Source organism: Asterias rubens, chromosome 9, assembly GCF_902459465.1.
Source record: "Asterias rubens chromosome 9, eAstRub1.3, whole genome shotgun sequence".
NCBI lineage: Eukaryota > Metazoa > Echinodermata > Asteroidea > Forcipulatida > Asteriidae > Asterias > Asterias rubens.
Genome location: NC_047070.1, coordinates 17,050,618 through 17,071,238, shown reverse-complemented (window position 1 = coordinate 17,071,238; position 20,621 = coordinate 17,050,618). Strand labels below are relative to the sequence as shown.

The 20,621-nt window shown below is 40.8% G+C and overlaps 3 protein-coding genes across 5 annotated transcripts; 2 read left to right on the top strand and 1 right to left on the bottom strand.

Annotated features, from left to right (window-relative positions):
- Nucleotides 1-4: 4 nt before the first annotated feature.
- On the bottom strand, nt 5-2,481 carry LOC117294358. 2 transcript variants are annotated; one of them, XM_033776729.1, is made up of 2 exons: nt 2,302-2,481; nt 5-1,109 (listed from the first exon to the last, which is right to left on the bottom strand). In XM_033776729.1, exon 2 carries the CDS (start codon nt 1,054-1,056, stop codon nt 16-18), a length of 1,041 nt encoding a protein of 346 aa, XP_033632620.1. In that variant the 5' UTR covers nt 1,057-1,109; nt 2,302-2,481; the 3' UTR covers nt 5-15. The 2 variants fall into 2 exon arrangements, with proteins under 2 accessions (XP_033632620.1, XP_033632619.1); XM_033776728.1 differs by lacking the exon at nt 2,302-2,481 and adding an exon at nt 1,712-1,746.
- A 628-nt stretch (nt 2,482-3,109) lies between these two features.
- On the top strand, nt 3,110-9,224 carry LOC117294943 (ras-related protein Rab-28-like). 2 transcript variants are annotated; one of them, XM_033777502.1, is made up of 8 exons: nt 3,110-3,211; nt 3,802-4,205; nt 4,734-4,830; nt 5,078-5,166; nt 5,304-5,433; nt 5,701-5,804; nt 6,413-6,490; nt 6,741-9,224. In XM_033777502.1, exons 2-8 carry the CDS (start codon nt 4,125-4,127, stop codon nt 6,834-6,836), a joined length of 675 nt encoding a protein of 224 aa, XP_033633393.1. In that variant the 5' UTR covers nt 3,110-3,211; nt 3,802-4,124; the 3' UTR covers nt 6,837-9,224. The 2 variants fall into 2 exon arrangements, with proteins under 2 accessions (XP_033633393.1, XP_033633394.1); XM_033777503.1 differs by having other exon boundaries at nt 3,137-3,211; nt 3,866-4,205.
- A 631-nt stretch (nt 9,225-9,855) lies between these two features.
- Nucleotides 9,856-19,698, top strand: LOC117294739 (WD repeat-containing protein 91-like). Its single transcript, XM_033777253.1, has 16 exons — nt 9,856-9,978; nt 10,775-10,929; nt 11,392-11,501; nt 11,757-11,879; nt 12,368-12,450; nt 12,775-12,875; nt 13,607-13,853; nt 14,035-14,386; nt 14,561-14,702; nt 15,050-15,146; nt 15,636-15,730; nt 16,451-16,595; nt 16,940-17,048; nt 17,700-17,812; nt 17,996-18,193; nt 18,777-19,698. The coding sequence occupies exons 1-16, from the start codon at nt 9,856-9,858 to the stop codon at nt 18,930-18,932; spliced, it is 2,349 nt and encodes a 782-aa protein (XP_033633144.1). The 3' UTR covers nt 18,933-19,698.
- The last annotated feature ends 923 nt before the right edge of the window (nt 19,699-20,621 follow it).

Sequence of the window (20,621 nt, the reverse complement as noted above, 5' to 3'; positions counted from 1 at the left end):
GAGACATGTTGAATGTTATTGCTTTTGAAGAAGGAACGCACTGACATCGCATGTTCGTAGTCCCGGAACTTTCCAGTCGTTCAACTGGAACTGCTTTAGCTGCACCATCAGGCAGCGATGGTGGTCCCACTCGAGCCGTGTCGTTGTCTTGCCATGCCACTCTCCCACTATTCGTAACCCTGCCGGTGCGGCCATGTCTTCAAGAAAAATCCTATTCTGGCTCCTGTATCCGGTGTAGAAGATACGTCTGGACATCTCGTCCTTGTTGTCGATGAAGAGAACGAAGGCACCTCTCCTCAGCTGCCTGAGAAGTTTGGTGACGGCACAGTGCCTGATATCGCGCCCATCCTTTAGGAACATTTGAAATGCAGATAGTGACTTAATCATGGTGACCAGGTCGGCCTGTCGAATCTCATCCTCCGTGGCAGCTGTGGGCAACTCGTCCAAAAGATCGCAAGTGATGTAAGAGCAGTATATCTGACTGTCTCTTAGAGTGGCGTTGTTGCTTCTAAGGGACGACCAGGTGCTCTCCCATGCGCCGTACTGATCCAGTACGTAACCCATGACACGCCCAGTGTTCTCCGGGTACCCTAGATACGATCCCATGGAACGAAGGAACACCAGGACCCCGATGATATCGGTACCGGGACCGCCTCCGATCGAGCAAACATTGACGCCCCTCTGGAGCCAGATCCTAGCGATGCTGATCGGTAACGTCTTCCACAGTATCTGGTAGACCAGATGGCAGTGTTTCACCAGGTACTGAAACACGTAGGCGCATTGAAACGCTGGGTCTGTAAAATCTGGTTGCGGGATGTATTGTGCCTTCCCAAGGTTTGTGTAGACCATGGATAGGTTGGTAAGGGCTGCCCCTATGCGCTGGTATGGAGTGGGACCACTGAACATCCCATATCCAGGAAATACTCGAATATTCTCTAAGAGTTGAGGTAGTGCGTCGATGAGAACTCGGGGCACCAGTGGAGGTGCCATCGGGTTATAAAACGCGACAGCTCGAACTAAAGGAAGATCCTTTGGATCTGAGCGCCTTCTTGCCATGGTGACGTTTGACAGTAAATTAATGGGGTATCTCCATTGGTTTCAAAATACTCCTAATAAGAGAAAGAGACAGAGAAAAACTATTTTAATGAACTTTTTGTTGTTGTGGATTGAGGCATTGCGGCAGTCGAGGGCTTCTTATTTTGCTTGTTTTAGTTTGTCTAAAAAAAATGGTTCGAAGGATCACTGAGCACAATGTCGGCGTACTTGTAACTGTGTTGTGGAGGCTTAATGGCTATGGTTTAGGCACATTGGATGGGATGTGCATTTTTTTACCACGTGAGGGCGTTTGTGAACCAATACTTATACACGAGTCAAGTAAAATGGACTGAATAATATAAATCATAAAAATATATTTTCCCATTGACACAAGAAAAACAACAGGCAGTCAATGTAAGATAAAATGCAAGTGTGATGCAAAGAAATTTACCGTTAAAAATACCCCCACGCGATCACGGTCAGTGTTGGATGGTGCCGCCGTCGATCGTCGGTTGCCAGTGCTGGCGGGCCCGACCGCGATAGTATGAAAAACACGCCGTGAAAGCATGGGCGAATCAAGGGTCGACACACACACACACACACGCCCACCCACACACAACGATGTACACTATGGCTCTGTACAAAATGCTTAGAGCCATTTTGAACCACACCTTACCTTTTAGGGTACAAACCGCCGCCTAATAATCCCACTGCAGCTTAGATCAAAAATGTAAATGATATTCTGCATGCGCAGTCTGACTACGCGCAGAAGTCAACGACTGTAGACAACAAGGTATGCCGGGGAATTCCCGTTTTAAAGAGGGGCAATGTGCGAAATGCCGTTCAAAAATGGATCCAACAAGTCCGAGTGCCCTGGGATTGGGAAAACAGGTGCAACAAAAAGCTTTTCAGTTTAACCGCTCATATCAGGGTCCAACTGTAAAAAACTGTAAACACTCTAGTTGCTTAGCACAGTGAGCAGAAGAAACTGCATGCACCAGCCATAATTTGCACTACTGTTGTGATTGGTAACCCACCAATTTTGTTGTGCTTAGCTAAGTTTACTCAGCAGTATTTTTTGCTGAACAGCTTGATCAGAAATTTGGTCCTTGTGTGGTGAAGGTATGCGTATATGGCGTGCGGCTGAGTGCACTTCCACATGCTCCCTCTGGATTGTTTTTGGTGAAAATGCCGATGCCAGGGCCACGATGGTCACGTGACAACAGAAAGTGTCTGGCCGCTACCGAACTAGCTGTCAAGACTTACGTAAGCTGATGAAGTGACCCAATGAGCAACTATGGAGACAGGTCGTGGCCCACCGGTCACAAGAAACCTGATGGAGGAGTTTGAGTTGTGCTTCCGCCGTTCATTGAATCAAAATAAATTGATTCTAAATTCTCTCTGGTGGTAAAATAAAGCCCATCCCTCTGATCCCCAATATTGCCTTTCCTTGTCCCTGTCAGATGCGATTGTGTCCGCCATGCAATACTGTCCGCTCCGGACACTTTTGCATATGCAATCATGTCCGGGGCTATGCAAAAACAGTCCAGTGGACATGTACATGTTTGTACATGTATGTGCGAGCGTGCATGCACAACCTATGCAGCATGATTACAGCGAATACACCCAGCGGCCGAACATTTCCGGAATTCCCATGTCATTCATGACATGCACTTAGCTTGCAAAAAACTGGAGAATGGGAGTACGTACGTGCCGTCGACCAAGGGCGTTTAATTTACTGCAAGGACGGTTTTGCATGGGGGCGGACACAACTGCATATGCAAATGTGTCCGGGCGGACACAATTGCATTATGCAGCAGCGTCCGGGCGGACACGATTGCATATGCAAAACCAATGTCTTTGCCAACACCCCCCCCCCCCCCCCGTCCCCACGAATATGCAGTTATGCACCCTATCGGATAATTATTAAGCAGGTACACTTTGGCAATCTGGAGGTGAGCATGACTGACTCAAGTCTAACCTTTATGTTGACATGACCACAACAAACAGGTAATAAACAGTGTGGGCTTTCTATAGAGCCCAAACAGGCTCAGTAAGCGCTGTGAGTGGCATCTCTTTGCAGATTTGTTGGGCTACAAGCGAGCACGGTATGTTATTGTAAGACGAAGCAACGATCCACTGGTTTTGTTCATCACTTGATTGATTGATCTCGAAGGTAATTAAATGAACATATTTAATCAAATAACGATGACTTGTTTTTACTCGCAATCTGATAGCACACATGATATGCCCCCTTGCTTCAACTATGGATGGAAAAATTCGACCTGAGTTTGTGTTCAAATCATAAATGATTATTAACAATACTCAACCAGGCTGTTGGTCGTATAATTCCGACACATGACATCCTGATTCCTGTTCCAATTAAATTTGTTCCATATTTCAACCAATTAAACATCATTACCATTTTATAAATTGTGTTGTATGCGATTTTTCGTATACTGTCACCATTTTTTCATTCATTATGAAATAAAAGTGTGTTTAAAAGTTTGCTGAAGAAAGTGGCACTGTTGGTTAGCAGGATTCTGACTGAGGTTTGCAAAGTTTTTCCTCCTGTTTATTATTAAATATTAAAGATAAAGGCCAAACCATATGCCAAACCTTTCAGGGAATAATTCTCCGAGGATGAATAACACATACAGTACATGGCCTACCACTAAGCTACCTTCTATTTTTTCTATGCTCGTGTTATATAAGTTACAATGTAACTTACATCTTTCTTTCTGCTTCCTTCTGATTTCTTGTCAGACCGGGAAAGATGTTAATCTTTGCAGCGACCTGTAGAATAATACAAGGTTTATTATAACGAAAGGTTTCCCGCTGAGGACGACAGCTTTGTAAAGAAGTTACAAGAACTGCAGTACAGCTTAACATCGATTCATCATTGAGAGAACGGGTCACCGGTTTCGGGAGAGGGATCACTGAAGCTAATGTTGCTGTTGCACTTGCAGCCCATTCACACAGGTAGTAACAGTAAGAAAACAAGAACCCAAAGCCTCAAAAACAGTGCACTCATTTAAGAAGAAGAAGTTTCTCAAGACGTTTTGATCGATTGGTTTGAGAAGTACAAGATGTCTGACTCTGAGGGGGAAGGACCCCAACGTGATAAGCAGCTCAAGATTGTCATCCTTGGAGATGGTTCCTCAGGGAAGGTAGTTATAAATGCTACTCTACGTTATTTCCTCGTGTTTTTACTCCCAAGTCATCAAGTCCCAGGGTTGGCTGGAAAAGGTCATTCTTGAGCATGATTGGAGTTTAACATTCCAGTTGAATTAGTCAAACAATTGTTGACAGTTTGCCAGTCTAATCATTCTCCTTGCTTGAGAACAATTGTTGTTCTCTTTCTTCCATAGAGCATATATGTTTATGTTTATACATATCAAAAAGAGCAGAAGCCAAAGACCTAGACGAAAAAATACAACTTACTGTCACCCTAACAGACTACACATGTATAGCCCATGAGATATCTAACAGTTTTAGTAAAAAGTAAAAAGCTAGAAGTACTGTACCCAAATCTTTCTTAATCCTCCTAGTTTGTCTTAGAATTGCTAATGGCCCAAATACTTCCAGATTCTGCTTTGAATAGGTTAAACTTATGATTTCCCGAAGATTTTTTGTGTACATGTATTCTTACAAAGAGAATCGCTACATTTTCATTCGTTTGCATGTTTTAATCGCAGACCTCTCTAGCTACAAGGTATTCACAGGACCAATTTGGCAAGCAATATCAACAGACTGTGGGTCTGGATTTCTTCTTGAAGAGGATAGTCATTAAAGGTAAAGTTGAATTTTCTACATCGTTCCGTAATTAAAATGCATTCATGGTGCTTCGTTGCTGAGCGGATAAGAGCACTTAACTCAAGCTCTGTTGTTTCTAATCAACAGAGTGTGGGTTCGAGTCCAAGTCTTGACACTTATGCAAGGCACACAAACCATTCTTGCTTTTTTATTCTAATCTTTTCCAAAGCTGTCAATATGATTTTATGACTTTGGTGTCTTTGTACTTTTTTGTGGACCTATACAGAAGATATGCATGTGACGTTACAAGTATGGGACATAGGAGGACAGACTTTAGGCGGTAAAATGCTGGAGAATTACATCTATGGAGCCAAGGTGAGTTCTTTTTCATTTCACTTGAAAACAGCCAGAACCTCAAGAAATTGGGTCCCGAGACTGGTCTTGATAGTTGATACTGAGACCATTCTTAAGACCTACAACTCTGCTAACTTCATGTATTTTGCTGTTTATAGGGCATACTCCTTGTCTATGATATAACAAACTACAACAGCTTTGAGAATGTAGAGGACTGGTATACAAAAGTCAAGGAAGTCTACAAAGATCAGGAACATTGTCCTCACATAGCCCTCATCGCCAACAAGAGTAAGTCCGCAGTTTGTCTTGTGCTTCTTCTGTTTTCAAATACTAATATGTTAATGGAGATCAGGTTGGCTCAGTGGTTTCTTTCCCTGCCTTTTACCTTAATGGACCCTGAGTCGAATCTCACCTCAGACTGGAGAATTGCATGTCTAAGGACACCAGTAACTAACAGTATAATAATCTTTGACATTACTTGTAGCAGTTTTGTAGCATTCTCCTACTTTGACAGTGAAGTTCAAATCATTGATTGATTTTGATTTTGTTTTCTAGTGGACCTTGAACATATGAGAGCTGTGAAGGCTGAAAAACATCAAAGGATGGTCGACAATCATGGCTTTTCAAGCCATTTTGTCTCCGCTCGAACAGGGGACACGGTTAGTCAAACTCTCATCTTTCTATGTCATTCGGTGTCTGAGTGGATAGGGAACACAATTAATCAAACTTGGTCCAACAGGGGACACAAAATTCAAACCGCTTTCTGATCAAATTCACATTATCTTTTCTGGACCATTCGATGTCTGGTTGGATAAGGGACACGATAAGTCAAAATTGCATGGGTAATTCTGTAAGTCAAATTAATATCTCTTTTCTGTGCCATTTTGTAGTGGGTTCGATAGGGGAATCAGTAAGTCAAACCCAATCAAACTGTGTCATCTGTGTCTGGTTGATCTGATCTTCCTGGGGTGGATTTCACAAAGTGTTAAAACTAGTCTCGTCTTGAGATACATTTAGGGCGATTTACTCTTTCTTAGGACTAGCCTTAAGTTTTAATTACTCCTTAAGAGTCCTAGTTCTAGTCCTAAGTTAGGACCATCCTGATGAAATCGACCCATACCCATCCAAATTTTGAGTGAAGAGGCAAACTTGCCATCACTGACTTAAAAAGACTCGGCTGTAAACCTTCTGTACGTTCAGGAAGCTTCATTTTTACACCAAGAAGAAAGAATTTTTTTAATTGTTCATTCTATCTCATCCTTGGCAGGTGGATCTATGTTTCCTGAGGATTGCTGCAGAGATCCTGGGCATCACACTTAACAAAAGTGAACTGGAGAGAACTGCTGTATCCTTTTAAAATATTGCTTAATCTTGCTTGTGCATTAGTTGATTCTTATCTGAAACTTTTTGGTATGAAACAAGATTTCAAGATTTGAAGTAGTAGGTTGCATTCGCCCCATATATTATGTTTTAATGCAGGCTAGCATAGTACATCAATCATTCAAAACCATACAAACTGTACTAAATGGTCAGTTACAAGAAGGGTTTACTTAAGATATCTTTTCAGTTACTTCCTTGACCTGCTAACACCACAGCGCGTTGTAAAAGCTGAAGTCGTAAACTACAACAGTGACCCACTGCCTCGACCACCGTCCAACCAGGCACGGAGTTCTATGTGTTCTGTCATGTGAGGTACCCACCTAGTTCATCAAGAGGTTCGTCAGGGAGGTTAGAGAACTCATCCTAAGGGAGTTGGCTGTCTGTAACAAAAGAGAAGGTCTGTGAAGCTACACGGTGTATCCAGATTGGACTTCACTTCTCTGGTTCATCCCTTCATGACTATTGACTAGTGTATGTTGTTTGTAGACAAGTGAATTCACCGAGCACTTGGGAATGTCTACACCTTTGAACCCAGGACTTTAACAAAAGGGATCCGTGTGTTTTGACTGAGCGAGGATGTCCATGTTTCTTTATGACCAGTGTATGTTCTTTGTAGACAAGGGGCTGGATTCACTGAGCACATGGGAATCATGGAATGTCTACCCGTTGAACCCAGGACTTTAACGAAAGGAAAGGTGTATTGACAGAGCGAAGAAGTCCTTGTTTCTTTATGACTAGCGAACATGTTCTTTGTTGTCACCTAAGGGGTGGATTCGCCGAGCACATGGAAGTGTCTACTGGTTAAACCGAGGACTATAACAAAAGGGATCCAGAGCAAAGACGTCTTTGTTTTAATGTGAGAGCAAAAAGAAGTCCTTCATTTACCGAGTTCAGTAGGTGTTACCTCAATGAGGTTTGACTCACTTGGTTGTTGTTAACTCCCATAGATGACGCTGACCCCACTCAGCTAGTTGAACATGGTTTTAACAAAGTATACACTAAGCTTCAGAGAAGTTGTTTAAAACTCACTGAGTAGAAGTAAAGTCATTGGCTGACTTTGTGGAAGCTGAGTGAGTTTGTGTAAGCTCACTGGGCTTACTTAACTCATTGAGTACAAGTAAACTTAATTGAGTGAACTTAAGCTGAGTGAGTTTGTGTGAACTCACTGAGTGGAAGTTAGACTCAATTGCTGACTTGGTGTAAGCTGAGTGAGCTTATGTAAACTCACTGGGTTTATGGTAACTCGCTGAAGTAGTGTAAACCGACTCGGTGCAATTTTACTGAATTGGTTTAAGTGACAAATTCAGTGACATCAATTGAGTTGATGCAAAGAATTTATATGGATAGTGAAATATTTTTGGACACGAGATAGCTTAGATTTGGTTAAATATTCTGCCAATCCACTTCCTAAGGCCCTATGACAATCATGCACATTGCAAGCTTTTGTGTCACCACCGTGTTTTGTTTATTGTGTTTATCATGTACAGTACATGTGTATTCAATTTTGTTTCAGAGAAAATCTAAGAAAGTCAAAAACTCGCCAGGTCACAAGAGATGAAAGGTTTTTGCTCTTGTTATGATCCCACCTGTAAATTTCTATAAGTGGTGATGTAAAGAGTTTTTAAAGAGGGGCTCTGAGGTCAAATTCAGCTTTGTGATCCACAAATTTACCGAAAGCAAAGCAACAGCAAAGCTGTTTAGAGTAAAATTAACAAAAAAATTCTAGTTGGCGTGCTTTCATATTCAGATTATTATAACAATATTACAGATATTGGCTTTAACTTTTCAAATCAAGTATAAAGTAAAATCATATTGGCCAGCTTAATATAATGCTTGATCACACCTGAGGGGGTCTGAAAACCCTTGGTATTTGTTTTAACAAGGTTGGGGTGTTACGTTTGATTCTGTTTGACCAATGACTGCTACTTAACTTATTTTGGGAAGAGTTGCTCGCCCCAAACTTAGTTAACTTTTTGAGAAATCAACCCCTGGCAAACCACCAATAGTTTTGATTCCGATTTCCGAGTTACCTTCAGGGTACAGGATTTGTTAATACATATATTGAGGTTTCTGTTCATCCAACTTGATGAGCAGTGTACAGTTTTGAAAACAAATTTGGCATTTCACCTTAGGCTACCTAAACATTTCCGAATTCTCTTTATTCCTTGTTTTTAAAGATGTATATATTGGAGTCATAAATACATTTACATGTAGTACTTTATATTGAGACACTCAGAGAGACTGTACATAAACTTAATGTATTTAATTATGCAAGATATGTATGATTCAGACAGTGTAAATTATGTTTTGTGATTTTTGTTTTCTTTCCTTAAAAATTATGGACACTGAGGTTAACGAATGCAGGGTATAATATCGACTGAAATCTTCGGGCGTGAGTTGCAAACAGAGATTGTTCTATCTGACAAAACAATTGAAACCGTTTGAAGTTTGTAATTAAGTATACCTCAAAGGGCGCCCTATATTACTCAAATAACATGGTCTCTCCCTAAACCAATGTTGTTCATATACATTTAAAGATGCAGATACGCAATGTGGTGGTTCTACACTTTACTATGTTAACAGGTAAAGATCAAATCTCCTTATTTGGGACTGTTTTCAAACCATTCTTAATAATTTATATGCACTTTGTGTCATTGGAATGTTGAATGATAATAAATAAAAAAAGTATACTAAACTATTACTAAACATAAAATCTTTGTGTATTTTTGTGTGATATTGCATGAGTTTAGGGTTGCCCCTTTAATCAATCATTTATTTATTCAGGGGTTGGTTTTATAAAGCCCCATAGAATGGAAATGTACTCCCAACTAACTTGTGTTCATTTTTTCAGTTTTGAAACAACTTTTAATGGCTTAACAGTTCCTGAAGGCCAAATAAAACTCAATGAACCATTAAATTTGGGAATATTAGGCTTTGTACTTTATTAGTGAAACTATCATTAAAAACTCAACATTCTACAAGCATCCTCCCAAGTGCAATGGTTGCTGTACGAGTTGTCCTGTTTCCCTAAGAATTTAAGATCTCATCTTAAGGCTAGTTGTCATAGTTATCTGTATTTGTTACATCACATTCGACTTTCACACCGTTGAGATCAATTTTAGCTCTTTGAGACATTGACCACTGATCCTCTTTAATTTGTTCTTATTTGGTATCCATCAGCGTAAACAGCTTTCTCTTTCGGGAGGCGTTGCCTCAGATACATTTCATGAATGTTGTTGAGCTATCCAATTTGTCAATGTAGTCTGGGTACCATACACAAATTACCGTGCCTTTCACAAGCAGATGGTGATCAGACTATTTCCTGTCAAAATGGCCGATGCAGTAGAAAGGACAGCTGAACTGGTCCGTGATTATCTCCTTTTTAGAGGATTTACAAACACTCTAAAATCCTTCGATGCTGAGCTGAAACTAGATAAAGATAAGAAGTTTAGGGTGAGTGAGGTGATTGGTTGAACTAATATTTGATCTATTATAAAATCGGGGATGAATAGTGGGATGATTTTGTGCCCAATTTCCGGACAGTAAACACACACGTTATTATGGTTCAATTTCATTGCTCTGCTTACCGCTTTACTGCCGAACTTTCCGCTTACGATCACCATTCTTCGGTTACTGTGTAAGCGTCGATCTTCTGCATTAGCTGTGGTCCGCTGTGGTAGTGTAGAATGCCTTGTTCAGTTGTGGTTATGTGAAGTACACAAGCCGCGCACAAACACAAGCCAAAAAAATTGCCGCTAACTCGTGAAATACGCTTGGACCAATGGTTGATGTAATTAAGCGCATAAATCTCTGCTTCTTCTGCAAGCGCCACTTCTTTGCTTTAGCAGAGCCATGAAATATGCGCTGGCCTAGGATCGCAGTGTACGGTGTATAAATTTAAAGTTTTTTTCTGCAATCCAAATATACTTTTAATCTCTAATCAATGTGTTTTAACCTGATTCCATTTATAACTAACATGATATGTTCTTAATGTCCATCATAACTACACTGTTAATGTCTCAACAATAAACAAACTGACATTATTATTATTCCAGAAAATAAATCGGAGATCCACTCTTCCTTTTTTTTCTGTTTTGTTTTAAATTACGATGTAGTGATTGAAAATGCGCCCTTGTCATGTTTATTAACAGCATGTACATTTATAGGGACAAATCTTACCATTGTGAAACCAGCAGGCATGGAGTAAAATAGCCTTACTACATCATTATTTGTTGTGTAAAATTACAAGGTTGATAAGGTGCTGGAACAGCTGCTTCAATCCATCTGGAGTTATGACCTCGCTGGATTACGTAGCTACATGGAGCACTTGGACAGACGAGTGTTCTCTCATCTTGAAGCTAATCAGGTGGCAAACGTCCGCAAGCTTGAAGTCAGTATTCTCAGGTATGATTTGTGTTGATCAGGTCCCCAACATCAATTTGCATTGGTGTGTCATGGCCAATGGAATAAGAGCACTGAACACAAGCTCTGGTGTTTCTGTTCTGCAAGTCCTGGTCTTGATACTCGTTGCAGTGTCCTTCGGACGGGACGTTAAGCCATTGATCCCGCGTGTGGTGTAATGCATGTAAAGGAACCTAGTGCACTTACACCGAAAGGGTTTGCCCTGGTGTTCATGGTTTAATAGATTCATTTTTTGCTAATACAAGGTGCAATGTAAAGGAATTGGTCTTACACTTTAAAAAAACCTTTGCTCCACAATACCTTGCCGGTAAAAAAAAAATGTTGAAGCAAATTGTCTACCGATCTTTTTTGTTAGTAAACAATTTGCATCAGCTAATTCTATTTTCTGTAGTAAAGAGTTATGTTTCTGAATTTCAACCACCTCCATCACTCCAATCCGTGCAGATTGTTTGTAGTCAACGCTCTTCAAAATAATCGGCAAGACAAAGTCACCGAGTTCTTTGAGAAGATGTGTAGTGAGATACAAAACCAAGCAGAATGGAAAGAGTGGTTCGGTAAGAATTCAACACTCTTTTGTTGTTTAATATGTGTTTATCTTTTTTTGGTAATATCTTTTGCTCTTGTTTTTAATCATGGTAAGGCCCTAATTGTTCCCCAAACGCAGTTCAATGTAACCTAGTATGCTGTAATGTCATATTTTCTAAGAAATAAATGACTACATATTATAAGAGGAATCTTTGGTTTCAAGAAGAACTAGCTTGAACCAATCTGATAAATTTGACTGTTTACGAACCATCTTGTTGTTGCAGCGTTGCCTTTCTTGAAGACTCCTGAGCAGAGTTCCACCTTTGAGCTGTATTTTAGCAAACAGTGGCAGGAGACCTTGACCATTTCCCTTCACAACTTCTTCAGCATTATCTTCCAGTCAATGCATATCCTTTTAATCATCAATATTACAGACTCACCCTTGAAGCAGTTTCTGTTTTATATTCTGTTTGCGGTAACTACCCTGTATACCTACGTGTACTTTGCTGTGAAAAAATGTTCTTGAGAACTTGTCTTGCCATAGAGGTGTTGGCTACAAGGTGTAGGCTACGTGTGACTGATTTCCCCGGTTAACCCAAATCAACTGCCACCAGGGGCACGTTGTTACCTACTACTGGGTCTAAAAAGGTTTACCCCTTTTTCTATACATGTATGCATGGGTATCATTCACTAGGACCCTGGCTGATATAGCAGAATGCACAACATTCTAGACTTTGTATGAAGCAATAATTGATGAGTGCCTTGCTCAAAGGCACAAGTGTCACGACAGGGATTCGAACCCACTCTGCTGCTGGTAACACCAGAGCTTGGGTCCAGTGAACTAGACTGTTCGGACATGCCACAAGTTGTACATTTCCTTGACTTGACTCTTCACCTCTGCCAGCTTTGCTGAACTTTGACGCTGAACAGCAGAGAATGAACGACTTACAAGATACCAATGCACTCCTTAAGAAACAGGTACCAATTAAGAACCACTTAAGACGAAGACAAAGTGTACTTTTGTAAATTGTCTTTATACATGTACTTGGGCCAAAAGAACTGCCACATAAAGGGTGTACATGTAGCAGGATGTAGTATGCAGTTTGTATGAAAACTAGTTCTTGTCTTTGAATCCCAAAATGTCTACTAGGAAAATCCATTCTAAATAATTTGTGAAGTAATAGAATAAGTATCTATTATTTATGATCTGGAATGTTTTGTTGTTATTTTTCAGAGGGAGGGGTTGCTCATTAGAGTATACAATTTGTGAGTAAATAAGAAGGTTATTTTGTTCTTTGACAGCTTTTAATATTGGAGCACTCTGAAAAGGAGAAAACAATCGGTTCGGTAAAGGAATCTGAAGACAACGTGCAAGTCATGGATGACTTTGCTGCCCTACCAACGTAAGACCACATACTAAAGTTACTTTTTTTCCAGCAATTCCATTTTATTATAATTTGGCAATGTTTGGGGAGGTTTGCACAAGCACCATTTGTCAATCTCTCTTGATTAGTGTTGGCTCTGAAATTAACTGATAGTTGAAACTCAATGCTTCGATCAGTATGCTCTGATCGTCTTCTCGAGAATACTGTTGCTAAGTGATGCTTTAAAGCCATTGGACCCTTTCGGTTAAGAAAAAAAAATTAAAGTTCACCGATTTACAAATAACTTACAGGGTTTACAGAAGGCAATGGTGAAAGACTTCTCTTGAAATATTATTCCATGAAATGCTTTACTTTTTGAGAAAACAGTAAAACAATATAAATTCTCGTTAACGAGAATTACGGATTTATTTTAAACACATGTCATGACACGGCGAAACGCGCGGAAACAAGGGTGGGTTTTTCCGTTTTTTCTCCCGACTCCGATGACCGATTGAGCCTAAATTTTCACAGGCTTGTTATTTGATATAGAAGTTGTGGTACACAAAGTGTGGGCCTTGGACAACACTGTTTACCGAAAGGGTCCAATGGCTTTAAGGCCCGGTCACACAAGCCTCGATAACAAGAACGACATTGGCTGGAGCTGGGACTAAACCTAACCTGAAACACACTGGGAGTGGGCAGGGAGTGTGTGCTTAATGAACTGAACTAAAAACTTTAAACTCTGAGTTTTTGTTTTCCTTCGATTGTAGGATAATTGACAGTAAAGACCCTCAGTCCAAACTCAATAAAGGAAGTATCTCCAAGAAGACGGTTTCACCAGGGGCAGCACGTCGTCTCATAGGCAGCTCAACACCAGGGGCTGCTCGGAGAGCTCTGCCTGCCTTCTTAGGGGGCGCTAGAGATAAGGAATCCACTCAGGTTACCAAAGGGAAGGAGATCCCAGCTGGCAAGAGGATAGAGGCCTCCCAGGTACCTTCAGTTGGTACCCCAGCTCAGGTCAGTCATTTGGCCCTGATTTCTACACTTTTAACATTATTAACCCTCCCACTGTTGAACCATTTAATGTCATCTGCAGTGGCTTTGAATAATGGATAAATGCCAGCCTGCAATATGAAATCACATAAATACACAGCCTCTTTACTTTCTTTCCCTAAATATGTATTTTTCCCCGTTGCAGAGTTCCATTGTCCAATCCAGTCAGCAGCAGCAGCAGCAGCAGCAGCAGCGCCAACTCAAATCCCAACAAATCCAGATCGCCCAGCAGCAGAGGCGAGAGCTCTTAAACCAGTCAAACCAAGTGAAAGCATCGCAACGGATACAGTCGCAGTCCAGTGTGGAGGAGTACGGCTTGTCGGAGACAGTCTCATGGAAGCAAGCGACCAAGGGTAGCTTCGGATCCTCCATGCCGCTAGTCCCAGAGCCCCTTCAGCAGGATGCTGCGTCGAGGAAAGAGCCGGAAGTAGTCTCACCCAGGATTTCATCAACAGCTGGTGAGACAACGGAGCATAAAGCATCTGCACCAACTAAAGGTACGTACTGGAGGCGATCAGAGCAAACTGATTCAAACTTTGAGCCGTCAACCACTGGTTGTTTTTAGAGCCATCACAACTTAAAAGAGATTTACATGTACACATGGTGCAACCTTTAACCAAAGGAGCCTTTATATGACTGTAATACAAAAAAGGGCTTGTTGTTAATCGTAGCATTCACAGATTACGAAGGTGGAGCGCCATTCCTTGTGCTCAGTCAAGATGAATACACAGAGCATCATTCCTGCATCACAGCCTGCAAGTTCAATCCTTCGGCTACTACTGTAGCTAGTGTAGATACAGACGGTGTTGTCAAGTAAGTGCTCTCCCTCTTCTCTGAAGTTTCAATACATGTAATGCATTGCTGAATCACAGGAAGTGATTCTTTCGCTTTAAGACAGAATTCCGACTTTCTGATTTCAGCCTGGCAATTTGACTGGCAGTTTGACTTTTGGGATGTGGTGGTAAAATCTCAAAGAGAAGTTGTCTTCAAGGTCGTAAAATGGTTTGACAGTTCTTGATTATGTGCTATATGTAGATTTAATGTTGGTAGGATCGTTAGAAAATAATGTACAACGACTACAAACTTCAGCAAAACAAAGCAATTAAGGAAATTGTCAATATATATACACTTAATGAGAAATGTATATATGTTTTGAACAGAGTGTGGAAATTTGCACCTTCGCCAATGACGACTGCTACAATCATGTTCAAATCACCCGTACTCTCAATAGAATGGGCTTCCAAATCAGATCGCCTGGTAAGAAAAACATATTTTTATTATAACACCAATTTTTTTATAACACCAATTTAGTCTCCTGACGATGACTAGAGCAAGCTCGCCGAAACGTGGAGACCAATTCAGAACTGACTCCGCGACAGTAGTAGTCCAAGTCTATTTTCTATACCGTCCGCCCTGGTAATAGTTAAAAGCAGGGCAGTTCTTTTCAGAACTGAGAAGTCTCTTGAACCTCCGATTATCTACTCCGCGGCAGTAGAATAAAGAAAGACAGTTCTCTAAGAACAAACTCTACCTGGCAAGTAGATACACACATGGTGTTACCGCGAACCAAATATACATTGATACCTCACCATGCAATGCCTCAAATCCTATAAACACCAATTTAATTGTAAACTGTGTATGTTTTTTAACAAGTTCATCTCAAGCCACTCTGGTGCTCTAACCAGAAATTGATTAACATGAACGTAGTTAGTTTGGCTTATGGTTTGGTGTGTTTTTCTTTGACAGTTATTATTGGGGAGCTCAAGCGGCACTGTCAAGGTCTATGACACAGAAATGAAGAAGCCACTGTTTGACATCGAAACAGATTCTGCGCATCCAAGGTCCGTACTTTTTTAATATCTACGTGATTCAAGTCTATTTTGTGTTCATGCCGGTGGTGTAACCAGGTATCCTACAACAACGATTGAAAACTACCCAGCTCACTTCCTTAAACCAAAAACCATCTTAGGTCTCTGGGGAGTATACAGTTTAACCCCTAGTATGTAGTGCACCATCTAAATCAATCACTAGAATCACCTCTGCCCTCCCAGACGCCCATTTACCCCTGGGTTGAGAGAAGCAATTACAGTTAAGTGTCTTGCTCAAGAACACAAGTGTCATGACCGTAATTCGAACCTACAATGCAATGATTTTGCCACAAGGAATTGAACACGGTGCACCGGACTGCTAAACAAGGACTTGGCAATTGAAAGAAAACATAAGACATATTTTACGAAGACTTACAAAGTTTCCCTGGCCAGGTCTTGGTATTTTTGTCAGTAAGGACGCCTATGTTCTATAACGTTATCAGTCTGAATGTTAAAGTCTTAGAGGATCTTGACCTGGTCGTTTATTATTACTCTTATTAGTATTGTTATTGTTACCCACTATGGTGAAAGAGCATTCTCAGTTGCTGCACCAACTTGCTGAAAGAAGCTCCCTCTACACATCCGTGACTCATCTTACAAACACATCTTTTCAGACAATGTTAAAGTGCTGTGAAACGCCTGTGGAAAGCGCTATTTAAATATTTATTACTTTTATTTTCATTATTGTTACAGGGTTGTGTCACTATGCTGCAGTCCTAATGGATCAACCTTCATATGCTCAGTGGGGAGTACATCTCAACTACAGCCATCAGGTCTTCCCGCTACAGCTCTGTCCTCAAGACTATTACTTTGTGACATCAAACAAATGAAAGTATTGGTAAGTGCTAGAGTTGGGACATTTAAAGGCAAATTTTTCTTTTTTCTCCCAAAAATTATGCTTTGATTTGATGAGCAGACTGGTTTCATGAACATCAGAGGTTGTTGTTGTTATCAAATCCCTCAAAGGTTTCCATTGCTTGTTTATGTTTCTGGAATTGCAAGGACCGTGGGTTCGAATCACACCAGAGTAACATGCCTGTGATATTTTTTCACAGGGCTCGGGAAAGTACTGAGTATACAGTGCTAGCACACATCGGTGTATGGGCAAAAACCAAAATATAATTATCCCTGATGCAAATTTAACATCAGTTATTGTTTATGTGTTTTTGTTGTTGTTTACAGAATGAACTTGCCATGACTACAAACTCAGGTTGCGTTAACTGTATGGCGTTCAATCACAATGGACACCTTTTGGTAACCGGGGCTGCGGACGGCATGATCAGGATTTTTGGTAAGTTCCCTGGAGTCAGGAGTAACAGTTAGAGAGTTGACCAGGGCTCGATACCATAGATCTGCTTAAACCAATGGGCTGCCGAGGACACTATAACACGTAGAACTGTTATGCGACACAGCGATGGGCTTACAAACTGGCCATTCAAGTTTCTGTGTGTGTTGGCGATACATGCAGTACATCATTACATTGATCGACAACAAAATAGATTTTGAAAACTAGTGTCGAAAATCCTGATCAAGAAGGTATGGAAATTCCCACAGAAATAAAGGGAGAATATCACAAAATGGCAGTGTATAAGGAGTTCAAACAGGGAAATTAATGTAGGGGAAATAACATTTTGCAGTGTTAGATGTCGATATCTCTTGAGGAGCAAGGAATGGGAATGGAGAAGCAATACACTTGTGGCACTTTGAGGTGTTGAACAAGCTCTCTGTTTTCAAAATCCAAATTGATTAAAAAAAAAGAATATTGCCAGCTCCATTACGCAGAAACATATGGCTGGGATGTCCTTTTTGTGAATAAATCGGATGTCAACCTCTTCACATCAAAGATAAAACCCAATCAAGTTTAACTTGATTCTGTCTAAACGCAAGGTACAATGTTATTGTATTGAAACTTTACTTTTTGATGTTATTATTACTTCTGAAGATATGCAACGAGCTGAGAGTCTGCTGAGTTGGCATGCACACTCTGGTCAGGTTTACGCAGCCCAGTTCAGCTTGGACGAGACGTCTGTTCTTAGTATGGGATCAGACAACAAGGTGAGTCTTCAGGAAAAAAAATTTCACAAAAATATTCTCACCATTACACTCATAAATATTCATTAGTTTAACTCCTACATATTGCTGAATTGTATTAAGCTGTTGAATGAATCACTGTAATGGCTGTGTTTCACTCATTGGAAATCTGTAATAAATGAGGCTATTTTGTTTTACAATGTTCAGTTTACACAGTGGAGCATAAACCGAGTGGGTGAGAAACTTCAGCAGCTGCTAATCCACGATGGGGCGACAGGGCCATTTGTTATGTCAGGTTTTGGCGGTTACAAACAACAACAGGCACCACGGGCCAAACTGTTCGCATTCGATAGCACCGGTACCCATGTGCTGACCTGTGCTCCGTATGGTGGTATCATTTATAAGGTAGGCTTCTTTCAAACTGTTAATGCGAACACCCACACACAATTCTGAATAAATGTTAATGGCATGATGGTACCATCTGGAGGTTGCTGTAGACTGTTGTTCTATTGTTGATTAATATAAATAAAACATGCTGGTTGGCATGGACCGCCGAATGTTAGTAAAACATTCAAACTAGTTAACAGGGGTTCTGACAAAATTTTACATTTTCTGCAGAATTTCCATTGAGTAAAATATTACTGATGATTAGTTGCCTTGTTTTAACAAGTTCAACGCTATGTTTAAATAGTTGTGTGACATTATTACAAACTGTGGCCATCTGTTGTTGCTTTGCATTTATGACTTTCCATAGTTTTCCAACCTCGGTTGGCAAAAACTCTGGCTGGGACATTGAAATAGAAAGGTCTGTGCACAAAGTGACTGTCTGTAGTCTGGGGCATCCGATTTGAGTGTTCACTTGTCACCAATCAAGTGAAGGTACCAGACATTCAAAATCTTACTCACATTAACGGCTTCTTGAAACCGTTTCCAAATCGTACAATAAAGTAAAACACTTTGAATATCTTTTGTCTGGATTGTTTTGCAGCTTCACAGAGAGCAAGGGGCCTTGAGACTCTTGACAATCCTTGGACATCGGACACCCGTTGTGAGCGTTGACTGGTGTACGTCGGTGAATACCGGTATGTGCCTAACAGGGTCTATGGACGGTCGTGTACAAGTCACTACATTACTCACTCAGTAACGGTACCAAAGACATTTGCCAGTAATTTAGAGCCAAATAAGTAATCTATTCTGAAGAGCATAAATTTCCCGATATTTGATACATTTTTTCGAAGAGCATCGACTGAAATATTGATAATTTTTAAAGAAGCAGTAGTTTTTATTTTGTAGTTATTTTTATGCCCTGCAGTAAGTGAAGCCACTAAGGGTTGAATACCCTATCCGACATGTTCTTTTGTTGGTGTGGATGTGTGTGTGTGTGCAATCATAGTCTGAGCGATAAACTCAAGAACGACATGGCTTATCAACTCCAAACTTGTTTCCTTGATTGGCTAGTTCAGTAGCTTATTTTTTGTGTGGCTCCCCTCAGTCAAGGCAATTATGGCTAAAAGTATAGAAATGTTTTCCCAGTGTGTGTGGATTGGTCTGTGGATTGGTCTTTGGACTGTTCTTGGGACTGATCTTGGATCAGTTACATCAATTGTCAAGAAAGGTGCACTCTTTCCTGTCACAGTCAGTCAAAGACTTTCGCCAGCTGTGACAATCCAATGTTCTCTTCAGGCAGCCCTGATCTGACGCTGTTCCTTGAGACTCCCTGACTGCGAGTCTTGCATGTCCCGTGTAATGCAACTTAATAGCCTTTGCTGATGTTTGCATCTGGTTGCCATCTTGCCTAAGGCATTGTAGTGTAGAGCTCTCGCTGAGCCTAAGCATGGGACTACCATCCCTACTTGTAGATGCAAACTCATAGGAGATCATGTTGGCTTAGTTGTACCCGACCTTGCCCATCATCACCCCCCCCCCCCCCCCCCCCCCCCCCCGTTGCAGACCCACAGAACTGGGGGAAAGTATTGAGTATACAGTGCTTACTACACATCAGTGTAAGGGAAGTACCAAAATTATATGCACATATACATGTAATTACTTTCTTTGCTCACAGTTTTTGAGCTCCCATCAATTCTTTATCTTCTTTGATCTGAAATATCCCGTTTGCCTTGAAGAACTTGTCTTTCTTTCCTTGAAGGAGACAGATGGGCTCTTGAGCTTACTCCTACTTGTCTGCTGAGCATCTTAAGCTGGTGCCATGATCTTATCCTATTCTATGAACTTGTCCCCTTCTCGGTGCTTGTAAATGAAACAAATTTCCTCTTTTGTCTTTTGATATGTATGACCTGTTCTTGTGTGGACAGACCTCTACGCAGGGCAATTTTATCGTATCAAAACTTTGTGAAAGTCAGTTTTAATGCAAACAAACTTAAGTTAAACTATTCTCCTTGTGAATTCAATAGTGCTGATTGTGTAAAGGTATTTCAACGGGAATTCTCGGCCCAGTTCCACTTCCATGGCAAAGATGCACCACAGAATTCTATGCTAACTATTCTGATGATATGCCGCCATGTAAAGTGATTCTCTTCTATAGTGTTTTGCAGTAAGTAGCAAGCAGTGAAACAGGGCCCTGTGTCTATTTCATAGAGGTGTTTAAGCAATAAATAATGCTTGAATATTTTCGTCTAAGTGCTAAGCAAAAATAAGCAGGATACCAGTCACAGGTTTAACTGTTTTGTACCCTTACACCGATGTGTATCTAGCACAGTATACTCTGTACTTTCCCATAGTCCTGAAACAAAAATCCAAAATGGTATTTTGTTATCCCTGATGAAATTATGACCTCAGTTAACGGGATTGTATCTGTGTTGTTATTGGAACCCAC

What these genes read in the sequence shown, in the direction of transcription:
- LOC117294358 (XM_033776729.1), bottom strand. Translation starts at nt 1,056, where the DNA reads ATGGCAAGAAGGCGCTCAGATCCAAAGGATCTTCCTTTAGTTCGAGCT.
- LOC117294943 (XM_033777502.1), top strand. Translation starts at nt 4,125, where the DNA reads ATGTCTGACTCTGAGGGGGAAGGACCCCAACGTGATAAGCAGCTCAAG. An exon ending in GAAGAGGATAGTCATTAAAG is followed by an intron (nt 4,831 to 5,077) that starts GTAAAGTTGAAT and finishes GGACCTATACAG; the next exon opens with AAGATATGCATGTGACGTTA. An exon ending in AGCCCTCATCGCCAACAAGA is followed by an intron (nt 5,434 to 5,700) that starts GTAAGTCCGCAG and finishes TTTGTTTTCTAG; the next exon opens with TGGACCTTGAACATATGAGA.
- LOC117294739 (XM_033777253.1), top strand. Translation starts at nt 9,856, where the DNA reads ATGGCCGATGCAGTAGAAAGGACAGCTGAACTGGTCCGTGATTATCTC. An exon ending in CATTATCTTCCAGTCAATGC is followed by an intron (nt 11,880 to 12,367) that starts ATATCCTTTTAA and finishes TTGACTCTTCAC; the next exon opens with CTCTGCCAGCTTTGCTGAAC. An exon ending in CTTCCAAATCAGATCGCCTG is followed by an intron (nt 15,147 to 15,635) that starts GTAAGAAAAACA and finishes TTTCTTTGACAG; the next exon opens with TTATTATTGGGGAGCTCAAG.